The sequence below is a fragment of the Ursus americanus genome, chromosome 26 (assembly GCF_024610735.1).
Source record: "Ursus americanus isolate L20-20 chromosome 26, mUrsAme1.1.p, whole genome shotgun sequence".
NCBI lineage: Eukaryota > Metazoa > Chordata > Mammalia > Carnivora > Ursidae > Ursus > Ursus americanus.
In genome coordinates, this window is record NC_142152.1 from 42,679,197 (window position 1) to 42,694,218 (window position 15,022).

The 15,022-nt window shown below is 46.9% G+C and overlaps 1 protein-coding gene across 3 annotated transcripts in view; it reads right to left on the reverse strand.

Annotated features, from left to right (window-relative positions):
- The window catches only part of MOK (MOK protein kinase), a 49,802-nt gene that overhangs the window by 5,872 nt on the left and 28,908 nt on the right, over positions 1–15,022 (reverse strand). For all 3 annotated transcript variants that reach the window (XM_087856229.1, XM_087856230.1, XM_045775432.2), the window contains 5 exons: positions 14,591–14,680; positions 12,745–12,815; positions 2,193–2,271; positions 2,022–2,070; positions 100–278 (listed from right to left, as the gene is read on the reverse strand). In XM_087856229.1, the coding sequence (XP_087712355.1) occupies positions 100–278; positions 2,022–2,070; positions 2,193–2,271; positions 12,745–12,815; positions 14,591–14,680 (468 nt within the window). The remainder of the gene's footprint in view (positions 1–99; positions 279–2,021; positions 2,071–2,192; positions 2,272–12,744; positions 12,816–14,590; positions 14,681–15,022) is intronic.

The following is a 15,022-nucleotide window of genomic DNA, read 5'->3' on the forward strand; positions in this document are numbered from 1 at the left end:
GCGGTAGGTCGGCCGAGCCTCGCCGTGTGGCCGGCTTCAGGACATCTGCGCGGGCCTGCCGGCACCGAGGAGCTCTCAGACACGACGCGGGCCCGCTACCTGGCGATCTCGTAGAACACACAGCCCGCGCTCCACAGGTCCATTTTGTAGGTGTAGAAGCCATCGGTGAGGAGACACTCTGGGGCGCGGTACCAGCGGGTGGAAACGTACTCTGTGTACGGCTGCTTGGAATAGACGCTCCGGCAGGACCCAAAGTCCCCTAATTTCAGGACATCCTGCTGCAGGGACCAATGACATCTCATCAAGCAGCTGTTATAATACAGACCATTGCAAATACTTATGCACCAACGGGAAATTTACTAGCATGGAAACTAGCTTATAAAATACAAATTACTTCACAAGCACCCGCTCGTGCCTCTGGCAGATCACGAAGTGGTATTTCTATTCCGTGGGACACGTTTACAAACATTCTGGCTATGTCTTCCAAATATTTCCAAATGTCTACAGGTTTTGGAAAATTTTAAGTCACAGCGTGGGTCTACAAATGAATTAAATACCGTAATGGTTCATTCGCCCCATTGTGTCTCTAACTTCCCTGCTGTCCAGCTCTGCTGGCAGCTTTGTTCTCTGCTGGGGGGTCTGGGGGGCCATGGCTTCTTTGGAGCAAGTCAGACAGACCGGGGAGACACGTTTCGGGATATCTCTTCCATTTTGTTTACCCCTCACATTCAGTAATAACGTCCAGGCTGTCAACAAATTGGAGCCTCTGGTACCGACACCTGCAGCAAACATTGGTCGCAGCACGTTTCCTAGCCAGGCTGTCGAGAAACTTCCTTCCAATGGCCTTCCACCTGATCCTATTACCCAGTGCATCATGTTGGACCTCCAACAAAATTGTAAGGTGTGTTAAAAGGCGAGAAAAAGAGTCTGAGAGACAAAGCAAGCATCAGAACCAGTTTCAGATGTGCACGATTTAGGAATTTTGGAATTACCAGTCACGGAATTTAAAATCACTATGAGTGATTGGTTAAGGGCTCTAGTGGAAAGAGTAGATGATGGAAAATTCAGGGAAAGTTCAGATGGGAAATGCAAGCAGGGAGACGGAGCTCTAAGGGAGAATCAAAAGGAAGCACTAGAAGTAAAAATCACTGTAACGGAAATAAAAAAAGACTTTGATAAGCTCATCCACAGGCTAAACAGCCGAGGAAAGAACCAGAGCGCTGGAAGATGGGCCAACAGAAACTTCCAAGCTGAAATGCAGAGACAACAAATAACGGCAAAAACAGAGAAAAACAGCCAAGATCTGTGGGACAACTTCAAAAGGTGTGGCACTCACACTACGATGTGGACGTCAGAATGATGACACTGAGGGAAAAATCCAGACCAAGAAAGAGCACATACTATAGAATGCCATTTAGAGAACATTCTAGAAAGTGCAAACGAATGCCTGGGGACAATGGACAGGAGGGATGACCAAGGAGCATGAGGAACCTTCAGGAGCAAGAGGTCTGTTTGCTTGGCTGTGACGACGGCTTCGTGTGTGTATGCCCAAACGTAGCAGGCTGTGCGCTTCAAGTACGTACAGTCGACGTGGCTGCGGACTAGGACACCCCTGAGCGCAAATTCTGCCTCTTCTACTTTCACATGCACAGTGTTTGAAGGGATAATATGAATGGAGTTTATTTATCTATTATTTTTTTAAGTAGTGTCTATACCCAACATGGGGCTTGAGTTCATGACCCTGAAATCAAGAGTCGCATGCTCCATTGACTGAGCCAGCCCGGTGCTCCTGGGTTTATTTTTGCCTATAGTAAGAGAAGAGTGCCTAAGATTATTTCCTTCCAGATGTACAGCTGTGTTAATGGCACTTATTAAATAAACCACTTTTTCCAACTGGGAGAAAACAACAGCAGCATAATAAACATGGTGCCCAACTATCTGGGATTTAAAGCCTATCTGGCAAAAAGGTTTTCTATTCTACCTTTCTTCTGATACCATTTTTTTAATATAGAAATTCTTACCTTTATTAATATATTTTCTGGCTTTACATCTCTGTGAAATATTCCATTTCTGCATTCAATATAAAAGGACAGAGTTAATTTGTGTCTCGTTCAAATTCTTTTATGTTGAATTTTTAATGAATGTTAATACATTTTATCAATTTGAGACCTGCCAATTCTCCAAGAGCATACCTGTGCATATGATCAAGGGATTTACATAACTGGTACATATAGTGCATAATCTTTTTTTCTGATAATGGGTGTCTTCTCCCTGTGCAATTAAGGAAATAGCCAATTATAGTTACCAATGATACATATCCCATTTTTTAGAAACAAAAATAGAATCCAACAATTTTATTTAATGTGTGAAAACCTAAAAAATAATCTTTAGTAATTTCAGGAAATATTAAATACACCATTTAAAATTCTACATACTGGCATGATTTCACGTAAAATCCCCCGCGCATGCATTCTGACATAACAGTAGTACTGAGTAATAAGCACCAGAGTAATCGGGTCTGAAAAACCCCACTCAGGCCGCGCCCCGGGGCAGGCCTTGCGGGACACACCCTTCCAAACAGTTGACTATCAAGTGTCAGGAGTCACTTGAAAATCCAGGGTTTTCCTCGACTTCCAGTCTGGATTTTTAAGATTTTATTTATTTATCTGAGAGAGAGCGCGCGCGAGCGAGGGAGCATGCTTGAGTGCAAGTGGGGAGGACGACCAGGGACAAGCGGACTCCACCTCCCAACCCTGAGATCATGACCTGAGCCGAAACCAAGAGTCCACACTTGACCCACTGGGCCACCGAGGTGCCCCTGGAGATTTCCACTTTAAAGGAGGATGGATCACAGTTCCAAGGAGTGTGTTTTTAATGCAAGAAGACCCAGGATCGCTTTGAATTTCACGGCCCGCTCTGCTTTGACGGAAAGCAGCCGTCGGTTGGCCTCTGGCCCCCACGCCCACTCCCTCACCAGGCCTGCCTGCCTGCGGTTTTTACGTCCTACAACTCTCAACACCACACTCCAGGATCACGGTTATCCTTGTTTCAGAAGATGTCCCATTTTACCTGATTTTAATTTCAAAGGTGTGCGTTTTTATTAAGTTTTAAAATCTGAAAAACAACCCTTCTCGCCTAACAATCCAGAAAACCACTTTCCCCTCTGTAAGTGCATATCCCGTTTGACATTTTTTGCTCCTAAGTCTGCAATTTCTGTTGACAAATAAATGTATTCTTTTCCTCTCACTAGACAAGAATGTTTTCTGTTAATAGAAAGTAATTTAAATTACAAAATGTCTAAGTACAATTAACTTTTTCATAATACCATAATTTTTTTACTGTTTCAAATAATTTATCACCCACTTCCTAGAATTTAAAAGAAGTAAATGAAGACTTAGTCATCTTTCCCTAACTTGAGTAATTCTGTAACTTTATATTAAATTTCTCTCTGTATAAAGATGAAAAGCAAAATTTCTATTCTCCATAGCATGTGCTGTTGGATGAATCTTCCTGAAATCTGCTTCTTGTCCTGCGACGGGGGTCTCACTGCCCACTGAATTAGCCCAGCACTCAGGACCCCCTTCCTCCCAGGGGCTCAGGAAGACACAGGATGCTCCCCCCACTCCGAGGCATCTGTGACTCAGCAGGTCTGTGGCGGGACCCCTAGAGCTGCCTTGCGAACAAGGTCCCAGGTGCGGCTGCCAGGCCCAGACCCACTTGGAGAGCTGCGCTCCATCACATCCCTCTTGCTTACTGAATGCTCCAGCCAAATTCACCCGTAGATGCTTCTGTACATGGCTCCAAAGCTCTCCTGCTTCATAGCTGTGCTCGGGCCGTTTTGTTCCAGGAGCACCTTCCCAGCCACGCCCACACACCCAGACCTTACGGCGTCAACTTGGCAGGACAGTCATCTGAACGTGCACTCAGGTGGAGTCTTCCGGGGAAAGTCTAACCCACTCAATCTTCATCATCACCTGGGCTGCTTTAAAATGGTGATTCTCGGGGCGCCTGGGTGGCACAGCGGTTAAGCATCTGCCTTCGGCTCAGGGCGTGATCCTGGCGTTATGGGATCGAGCCCCACATCAGGCTCCTCTGCTATGAGCCTGCTTCTTCCTCTCCCACTCCCCCTGCTTGTGTTCCCTCTCTCTCTGGCTGTCTCTATCTCTGTCAAATAAATAAATAAAAAATCTTTAAAAAAAATAAAAAATAAAAAAATAAAATGGTGATTCCCATGGGGCACCTCGGTGGCTCAGTCGGTGAAGCCTCTGACCCTGGCTCAGGTCATGATCTCAGGGTTGTCTACTTGTCCCTCTCCCTCTGCTCGTGCATTTGTGCTCTTGCTCTCTCTAATAAAATCTTTAAAAAATGAAAAAAATAAAACAAAATGGTGATTCCCAGCTCCAAACCCAGACCTAATGAATCACAAAACCAAACACATGGGCCAGGAATCTGCATTTCTTGGCTGCCCTCAGTCCCCAGTTTAAGAGCCCTCTTTGAGTGCTGACCCTTCCTTTCCTCTTTGTTCACCCCACCCACCCATTCATAGACCTGCAGGTAAGGACGTGGCTCCCCCCACCCCCATGCCCCTCCGTGAGGATCCTTGCCTACGTGAGGGGGCTCCTGAGCGAGCAAGGTGCAATGTGAACCATGTGGGACCTTGGTCTGAGCAATCTCGGAGTCCACACCCTTGACCAAGGGGGGGCCTGACAATCCATGCTCTACAACGGTTTTTCAAAAACAAGATCCCAACATTCCAGGCCTGAGACTCTATCTGGTTCCTAACAGATTCTTGTTCTGAAACATCTTGAAACAAACAGGAGAACTAATAAACCACTCGTAAGCACCTGTGGGAGTCGTCCTCACCACCAACAGACCCTGAAGAGTGCTTCCCTGTGTGTTGGAGCTATTCCGACCAAGTTAATTTGTGCAACCAAATATCCTCGTTAACAAGATTCTAAAGAACGTCATGTACAGTATCAATAACGTAAAAAATATTTACAGGAACACAATGATAAACTCCGGCATTTGTCGCTGGGACTAACGGAAGGAACGTGGCCACCAGTGTAGCCTGCACTGTCACAGAGTATCTCGCACGCACCCCTTCCCACAAGAGTGCGCATCCGCAGGCCTGTGCCAGGCTCTCCCGGGCAGGCGTGGAGGGGCCTGCTGGGCTCCGGCACGCACAGGCTAACGGTCTACCGTAGACGGCCTGATCCAGGGGCTGTGCCCGCGGCACCAGGCATGCACACTCCTGAAGCAGCACCTGCCAAAGGAGAAGTCTGCATGACGGCGCCCCGATCTGAGGCGAGAGACCCCGACCTGCAGGGGGTAGCAGGCATCGGGATGTCAGCCTCAGCTGGAGCCTGAGCCTTCCCCCGCACCCCTCCCTTGTCAACCGTGGCAAAACTCAAGGACGGCTCCTCCGGTTCCGCTCGATGAAGCCAGCTCATCTTCGGCAAGTGCTGAGGCTTCTGTGCAATTCCACTTCCGCACCTCTACCACAGAGGCGAGCACGGGATGGGGCAGCCCAGGTGCAGTCGTGAAGAGCACACGCACTAAGCAGTTAACGTAATACCAACGAGGAGGACAGTGACCGGCATCTACTGAAGACTCTGCAGAGGGTCACTGCTCTAAACACGGCACGCGTTATTTTACTGATTCCTCACAACCACCCGAAGAGTTAGACACTAGGACCATTCCCATTTCACAGACTAGGACCAGGGCTCACAGGCCTGACCCAGACCCGCCATCCTCAAACACGCGGACAGGGGAGCTCTGTGCCGCGGCCACACAGCCAAACCGGAGCCGCACTTCCAGAAGCAACAGCATCAAAACTAACAGACGGTGGCACGGGCTTGGAAGAAAATTCCGGCAACAAAAATGTATCACTCACACCCTAGCTGAATGGCACAGAGACCTACCGCGTAAGGAAAACAAAGACATGGATCACTGTGTCAAAATGTTTCAAGGAAGTGTTAGGAATGCCAAAACAGATGTATTTCACTTATACTTTCCTTTTTATACACACATGAAAGTGATCTGGGCGGAAACTGTCTAAATAGATCCAAAGAGCTTTCAGTAAGAACAGAAGTAAAATTGCTAAGTAGATAAGGAAGCTGTGTGAGAGCCGATCGGCTGTGTTTCCTCTTCTGTTAGTACATAAAAATGCCGCGTCCGACAATCAGTCGGTCAGACTGATGAAATACAAAAATACAATTGAACTGATCTGACACAGTGATGTTAGGCAAAACAGCCACGTCGCAGGTGCTAAGGCACACCGCCTCAGGTCTTCACAGAAATATGAATCGTAATGCTATGTTTACAGTCAAACCAAACTTGTTTTGCTTTTTCCTACTTGGTTCATTCCCCAACTCATGGATTTACTTCAGGGTGCCTGCCTCACCCACGGCCTCTAAAAGGTACAACCCTAAAGGGACAAGGCCAGCCCACTGGACCTGTGACAGCCAGCACTCCAGCAGGTGGCCATGACCGGGATTTCTGGGGCTGGCCCATCTGCTGCCAGGGGAGGCTCCCAGGGTCTGAGTGGCCAGGTCTGCCAAGAGAAGTGGGGAGGGACAACCAGAGGAGGAAAGGTGGGGGACCACGTGACTCCGTGGGGGTCAGTGGTGGCCAGACCTTTGACAGCCAGACCTTTCCTGATTCCACCACCTAAGGGGCCCGACTGAGCTTCCTGCAGCAGATGTGGTTTTACCATAAACTCCCTCTTTCATATGGGAACTAGCTGAATGGCATGTGCTCCTTGCGATAAAACCAACCTACAACACTCGATATCTATAACCATCATCCACATGGACAACTAACACCGTGCCACACAGGGGACAGTGATGGGCACTAAGAGGACGCCAATGATGGAGCCAACAAGGCCTCGCTGTCAGAGAGCAAACAGCCCAGTGGACAGTGGGACAACGCAGATGCACGGAAACGAGAGGGAGATGCAACAAAGAGGGAGGGGGAGGTGAGGGAGCAAGCGTCCAAGGCTCTAAAGCAGGCACTGGGGGGCGGGGGCACAGTGACCTAGCCATTCACAAAGCAAAGCAATTTAGCTTGAAACAATTAAAACACAAAACAAAAATAGAATCAGATATGAGTTAAAATAATAGATGCCTCTAGGGGCGCCTGGCTGGCTCAGTGGGAACAGCATGAGACTCTTGATCTTGGGGTCACGAGTTTGAGTCCCACATTGGGTATAGAGATTATGTAAATAAATAAAACTTTAAAAAATAAAACAATAGATGCCCCTATAATCAGGTGATTATCTTAACCAGTTTTTCCTTATAAACTCCAAACAGCCTTTCCTGCTGCATGTGGCAGATGCCAGGCGCCATATGCACAAGGCATCCAAATAAACCAGCCAGGACTGCCAGCGGTGCCAGGCGTGCCAGCTACTCACTCCCTGCCATGAACGTTCTTCCCAAGTGAGTGGCGGGCAAAATATCCCCACCATCTCCTCGCTGGTCTCCCCACCACCATTCTTGCTCTCACGGCTCACAAAGCAGACCCATCCCAACCCCGATCTCGCAGGCCAGGCGTGAGAGCCCAAAGCAGTGTTCTTCAGGTTGCTTGTAGTGGGGAGCTCCAGACGTGACTGGGTTCTGCCTAAATCCGACCACCTGAGAAAGAGGATTCGGGCCCACATTACGGGGACAGACGAGAGGAGGGAGAGCATCCAGTGTGAGTGCAGGTGGCGGTGGAGGCGGCTTTCTGACTCTGGCAGAGGCCGCCGGGTTCCAGGGCCGGCGGCTGCACTAGCAGCTTCCTCACTGGGAGCATCCTGTCTGTGCAGAGGCAGCAGCCTCCTTGGCAGCCCAATCCTGCAGAATCATTTTTGGAAGCTGCTTCCTGGAGGCCACATCCACAGCGTCTCTTCCGCCCTCCCAGCGACTCTGTGAAGCCGTGCATATCACATAAGTCCCTTGGGGTTAAACTGGCGAGAACAGATGCTGTCTGTTGTCTGCAGTTGGAAGGGACGACCAAAACGTCCACCTATGACCCATTCATTCTTTAGACAGAAACATCCTTCTAAAAAGCATAGTCCACGAACTGATACTGGTCCAGGGGCTGTTTGTTACTGGTTTAAGAGACGACAAAACTAAGAGCAACTGGGAATTTCATGGCAATTCAACACTGCTGTTACATCTAAGCACATCATTTTTCCATTAATTAATTCTTATGTATTTTACAGAAGTTCTGGTCCACAACAGATTAGGGAAAAAAATGAAAAAACAGGTCTTCCACTATAGATAGTTTTAGAAACACTGGTCTAAACACCAATCAAAAGATGTTTCTCCCCTGCTTTAAACCCCACTGCTTCCCACTGATCTTAGAATAACCTGAATTCTTATCCTGGCCCTACCCTGCTCCACTGGCCCCTACCTGCCTATAACTCTCTTCCTTGTGCTCCAGACACACTGGCCTCTTAACCTCATGGTGGCCTCAGGACCTTTGCACTGTCTCTGTCTGAAATACTCCATCCCCATCACTCGGACATGTGACCTGTTTTATTCACTCCTAACACTTATCCCTGTCTCAAACTCTTTCTTGATCATTTCTTTACTTGTTCAGCATCTCTCTCTTCCTCAGAGTGTGAGCCCACATGTGTGAGACCATGTCCGTCACCACTGTTCCCACCTCCAGAGGAGCACTTGACACGGAGCAGTGAATGAGAGAGACTTTCTCTGCTGCATTTGCCTACATCTGCCACTCTTCCAGATGAAGCCCACGATCATCTCTGCCACACCTGACACCTACTGGACACAGAGAAAATCACCCCCAGCAATTCATTTTCTCTAGCGAGTGTGACTTTCACATAGTTTCTCTCTTCAGTAGACCGTACACTCTTTATCAGAAAATGCATCTTCTATTCCTCTTCTCTACCTTCGCCAGATCTTTGTGAATAAAGTAGGCCTCTCAATAAACACTGCGTGATCATCCTTTCATGCTATTAACTGGCTCTTCGATATCTGACAGGGCTACTCAATATTCTAATCATCTGATAGCAGGAAAAGCTTTAGTGACTGATTCAGTTTTCAGTATGTCAGTGTCGTCATCAACAAGAACAGATAATCAGCAGGTGCCTACTCACTGGAGGCACTGAGCAGGGGCCAGCAGTGGGGACCCAGGGTGGCAGTGGAGCTGGATGTTAATGTTTCAGTCAGACTGGACTCCTGGTTCTGGCTCTACTATTTATTAATAACCTTGGGTCCTCACTTAATCCTTGAAGCTTCAATTTCCTCATCTGTAAAACAGAGATGTGATGACGATGATGATGACGATGATGACGATGACGATGATGACGATGACGACGATGACGATGATGATGATGACAATGATGATGACGATGATGATGATGATGACAATGACGATGACGACGATGACAATGACGACGATGACGATGATGACAATGACAATGACGATGATGACGATGATGACAATGATGACGATGATGATGACAATGATGATGATGAAGATGACAATGACGATGACGATGATGACGATGACAATGATGAGGAGGAGGAGAATGATGATGCCGCCAGGCACTGAGGGTTGTCAAGAGGCTGCAGGTGTGATGGCTCAGGACATGCACTCTGCAAGAAGCTGTCCAAGTCCAAATGCCACGTCCACCACTTACTAGGTACGTAATCTTGGCCAAGTTACTTATCTCTCTCTGCCTCCGTTTCTCCATCTTTAAAATGGGGATAGTAACACTGTCTGCCTGAATGGCTGTCATGAAGTTAAAACAAGTTAGTTCCTACAAAGGGCTAAGAAGAGCACCTGACAGGTCGTCAGCATTCACGAACTGTTGGCTGTTACAGTGATCACTGTATTTCATCAATTCTCAGATTTTTTCCCTCACATTTTAACATCTCTGAAATCACTATGCATGCTGCAATATTTAGTATCTTGCAGTGACTCCCTGCCATTTTCTCCATCTTTTAACATCTCTAAAACTAGTGTACCCCTGACAGCTGGGCACTGAGCACAGCACTGGCCTATGGAAGACACTCAACACTTACGTGATGAGTGAGTGTTGATCAACAACATAACATTTTTTTTTTAAGTAGGCTGCACGCCCAGCGTGGAGCCCGAGAATGGGCTCAAAGTCACGACTCTGAGCTGAGATCAAGAGTCAGATGCTCAACCAACTGAGCCACCTGGGCACCCCGTAACATTCCATTTTCTATAATCTCTCTCTGTAGACAAATACTGAAAGAAATGGATTCGATTTCTTCAATTATACAATTCCCCCTACTACTGGAAATTAAAGATATTTCTTTCTAGACAAAGATTTCTCAAATGTCTAAATACATAGGAACTTACCAGTAATGATCCCCTCCCTTTGCATTCTGCAATTTCACACTCTAGGAAGCAACAATCAGAATTCTAATATAAGACACATCTCACACCAAGAGGCCCACTACTAAATAAAGGAAGTGATTATGCAGGTTCATTAAAAAGCAAAATGTTGGCTTGTTGGTTAAAAAACAAAACAATTATCATGGAGTAATAAGGTTTGGTGGTTGTTTCTCTTGATTGTATTTGGGATCCTGTCCTGACACTCTGATGGACAGACATACAGACAGGATCAAACGGCACGATCTGTATCAGACAGAATGTATGAGAAAATGTAATCATGGAACAATACCTCAATTATCCAGGCTGTTTGGAATAGACGCTTAAAAAAGTGACATTTCCAGATCAATAAGGTTTACTCCTTGAACGTGAAACTCTTCTCTACTGCCATCATTTTAAGTGGGAATATTTTCAAGACATTTACTTTCTTCACTTTCCTACTTTTTCCGTCATGTTACTGGCGTGCTGACCACCATCCACCACACGGTTGTGCGTTCTCTAGCCCATCCTGGGGGATGTCTGCCCAGACTGCTCTCGTTTGGGGTGGCACTGATGCTGCTATACTCATATTTTATACTTTCAGTTTCCTCGCCCACTGTGGGACTATCACCTGTCACTTTCTGTTACTGCCGATGGCCAAGTTCTAGAAGCTCCTTCTAACCAACGGCTCTATTCTAAATAGGTTATTTTTTTTTTAAAAGATTTTATTTATTTATTCGACAGAGATAGAGACAGCCAGCGAGAGAGGGAACACAGGCAGGGGGAGTGGGAGAGGAAGAGGCAGGCTCATAGCGGAGGAGCCTGATGTGGGGCTCGATCTCGTAACGCCGGGATCACGCCCTGAGCCGAAGGCAGACGCTTAACCGCTGTGCCACCCAGGCGCCCCCTAAATAGGTTTTAAACCAAGTAACCTGAAAACTAACTTTGTTAGAATTGGACTTACAACACAATTAAACAGATCCCTGATGGGCTTACCTATGAATAAAATACACAAGGTTTGTAACATAAATACCATTTATTCCCAGATATAAGGAAATCTCCTATTTTCTCAAAGAGATCCTGAAGTTTGGGCGCCTGGGTGGCTCAGTCTTAAGCGTCTGCCTTCAGCTCAGGGCGTGATCCCAGGATCGAGCCCCACATCAGGCTCCCTCCTCCGCTGGGAGCCTGCTTCTCCCTCTCCTACTCCCCCGTTTGTGTTCCCTCTCTCGCTGTGTCTCTCTCTGTCAAATAAATACATAAAATCTTAAAAAAAAAAAAAAGATCCTAAAGCTTTTAGATTCAAAAGTTTTTCATCATCTATAGATGTACAAAAACTTGCCTGTTATTTATTTTATTAGTAATTTACTAAAGCACACATTTCAGATCACACATAAAATATACTAGCTCGATAACGCTTTTTTCCACTTTCTGCGTCGTAACAGTTTTGACTCTTCACGTGCATCTGCAGCAGCAGTCTTCTTCATCACAAGACCAGCTTCTTGGTCTTAACATTTTTACATAGCACAGCATCTTTGGTTTGGTCTGACTTGTTTCAGATAATATAGCAGTTTTTAAATCATCTATGCTGCTGCCACTAAATTCTATTCCAAGCCATAACTAGTCACGCACAGAACACGGAGCAGCTGATTTGTTTTCACCTGTCCAAGAAGCGCAACGTGACCTGTAAAATACCACACATCCTGTGCCGCTTCCCAGTGACATCGAGGCTCGTTTGTCCTGACATCTAACACAACTGTGCAGTCAGACCCCCAGGGATATTTGCTAAATGTGGGCCAGCCATCTGCCTCCTTTTCTCTCGTTTCCTGCAGGTGACCTCTCTAAGCTTCCAGAACCAGCCCTGACTGAGGCCGGCTCAGGCACATGTGCCTCCCTACACAGTGCTTTTTCGCTCAGAAGAAAGGAAGGGAGCACCCTGTAACCAGGAGAGACTTTGTGAGGATCCAAATAGGAGGTCGTCTCTCATCGGAGGGATTATGCTTAGGGGCAAGCCTTGCCTTATCCTGAGGCACAGAACAGAGCGTTGGACAGAGGCAGAGACAGAAGAGCGCCCCCTGGAGGGGCACAGTGCCCCCAGCAGGCACCCGAGGTGAGGAAGGCCCGGGAGGGCTCTGCTGTCCTGGGAGCATCTCCATCCATCTCACCGGCTGGCCTGAAGGCGCGCGGCTTTCTTTACTTTTCTCATTGGCAGCCCTATTCGGAGTAGATGAGAAGGCCAGAAAAATAGCTCCCAAGAGTGAAGTAGTTCAGTACCGTATATTTAGATGTAACTCCTGCACTCTGGTGACTAATGATTTTGCGAACAAAAACAAGGTATATGTGAACTACAAGCTTTAAAAGGAGATCTTAGATTAGCGTACAAATTATTCTACGTACCTCGTATTAGCTCATAAATATTCATGTCCATAAGTTCACATATTAGTGCAAGAGAACCAGATTTTCTGTCACTGAAGAAGAAAGCAGGTTTGTAAAAATTTTTTTGTCTTAATCAGAAAATATAATCAAATATTTAATTTATCTGTAAACATTTCTGGTAGACATAAAGCACTCCTCCATCAAAGACTGAAGTGTACTGACTGACACAGAAGTTCTGATTTTCAATCGGTACGTCAGGTAAAATTAACTTAAAATAATAGTAAAACCTTAACTTTAAGCAAAAATTCTAAACATTCCCCCCTTTTAATGAGATGTGTCTTAAAAATATAAAAGTAACTACCAGCAGAAAGGAGAAATGAGGTTGAGGAGTTGGTTAAGCAAAACAGAGGAAAAAGAATTTAATTCATGCTCCGTGACTGCAAATTAAGTTTTAATTCACCTGAATTCCTTCATGTAATTGGGATAAATTATAATGAGGGAACAAAATCCACAAAGTGGTCAGAGGAAAAGGGAGAAAGATGGGCCATACCACCCCCGTACGGTGTCCAGGCCTTGCCCAGGGTGGGGACAGAGGCCTCTGGCCGAGCTGCCAGTTCTGTCTGAGGGACAGTGGGGGAAAACCAGTCACTCCAGAGTCTGCTCAGGGCGCCTCCGGTGGACGGTCAGGAGGCCCTCGGGATCTCGGGCAGAAGCGCCTGTGCAGTGCGCGTGAAGCATGGACGCGCAGCAGTGCAGGGGAGGGGGTGGGGGGGTGGATGGGGAGGCACTGCGGGGGGGCGGGGCAGCGTGGTGACCGACCGCCGCAGCCCGCGGTCTCCGGCCAGGCAGGTACTGACCATGCAGCGCACTGCAGGCTGCGAGGCCACACAGCTCTGACAAGACATTTCACTCTTGAGTTTAAAAAGGCTCAGTCCTTGGGGCGCCTGGGTGGCACAGCGGTTAAGTGTCTGCCTTCGGCTCAGGGCGTGGTCCCGGCGTTACGGGATCGAGCCCCACATCAGGCTCTTCTGCTGTGAGCCTGCTTCTTCCTCTCCCACTCCCCCTGCTTGTGTTCCCTCTCTCGCTGGCTGTCTCTATCTCTGTCGAATAAATAAATAAAATCTTTAAAAAAAAAATTAAAAAAAAAAAAGGCTCAGTCCTCTGATTGAAATCTACCACACCTGAACTGTCAGAGACCTGGCTAGTTTTAAAGCAGCCTGGAGAGCCAGAGAGAGGCTTCACGTGGCCTGCACCCTCTCAGGGCCCACAGAAAGGCCGGTGCCAGAACCCTGGGTCCAAGTTCCTGGCTCAGAGTGCAGAAGCGCCGTGCAGAAGTGCCAGCACCTGGGGACGAGCTGAGCTCTGCCTTCTTGATCGGCAGGTAAGCCTTAGGGAAACTATTCTAGAATTAGAACAGAAAGGCAAAGTCCCCTGAATTATATCAAGCAGAGGAAGACAGCCGGTCTCACGGCCTGAGACTGTGCAGATGTGGCAGCTGGCCGGGATAAAGCAAGCGCAGCCCTGCTGTGTGACAGCCGTGCCCTGCCATGAGGCCACATCGCCCACACTCGAGGCCTCAGGCGCACAGGCTGCTGTGCACGAAGAGGCCTCCCCCAGCTACCGGAGAGGAGCATTTGAACTGCGTATGCTCTCGTGGTACGGAGTCACCTGAATGCTGGCATTCCCGCAGTACCACTCAGATATGCGTCTGTCCAAGTAAATACGTGACTTAAGATAAAATGAAAAGTATTACTCCCTGAGCTACGAAGCAAATCTTTTCAGTGTCTACCACGGTTTTCTTTCTTAAAAAGACATTTAATCATTGTTATCAAATCGAGATAATTTGTAAAGCCCCAAATATACTTACAAAACCACTTCGTGCAACGTAAGAATGTTTGGGTGTGGATTCAGGCGTCTCAGTGCTTGTATCTCCCGCAGACTGTTCACTTGCTCAATACTATTGTGTAAGTAAAAATAAATAACTAATTTACCATTTAAGTCAACTTTCAGTTAGGGTTATTCAATTGTTATTTATTACCCATGATCACAACTGAAAAACTCACAAATATTTCAAGCAAGTTAATCAGCTTTTATTTCTCCCGTCAGCAGCTGAAGTTCAACGTGTCTCCTTCTGCATTATTATCTGATAAAAACCAAGCTTCTTATAGCTTTGGACATATATTCAAATTTTCCCCATCTAAGCTCCTGAAAGAATACCTTGGCAGTTTCTTTTATAATTAATAAACATAGAAACAGATATTAAAATTTCCTATTAATCAGTTTCTGGCAACTAACCAGC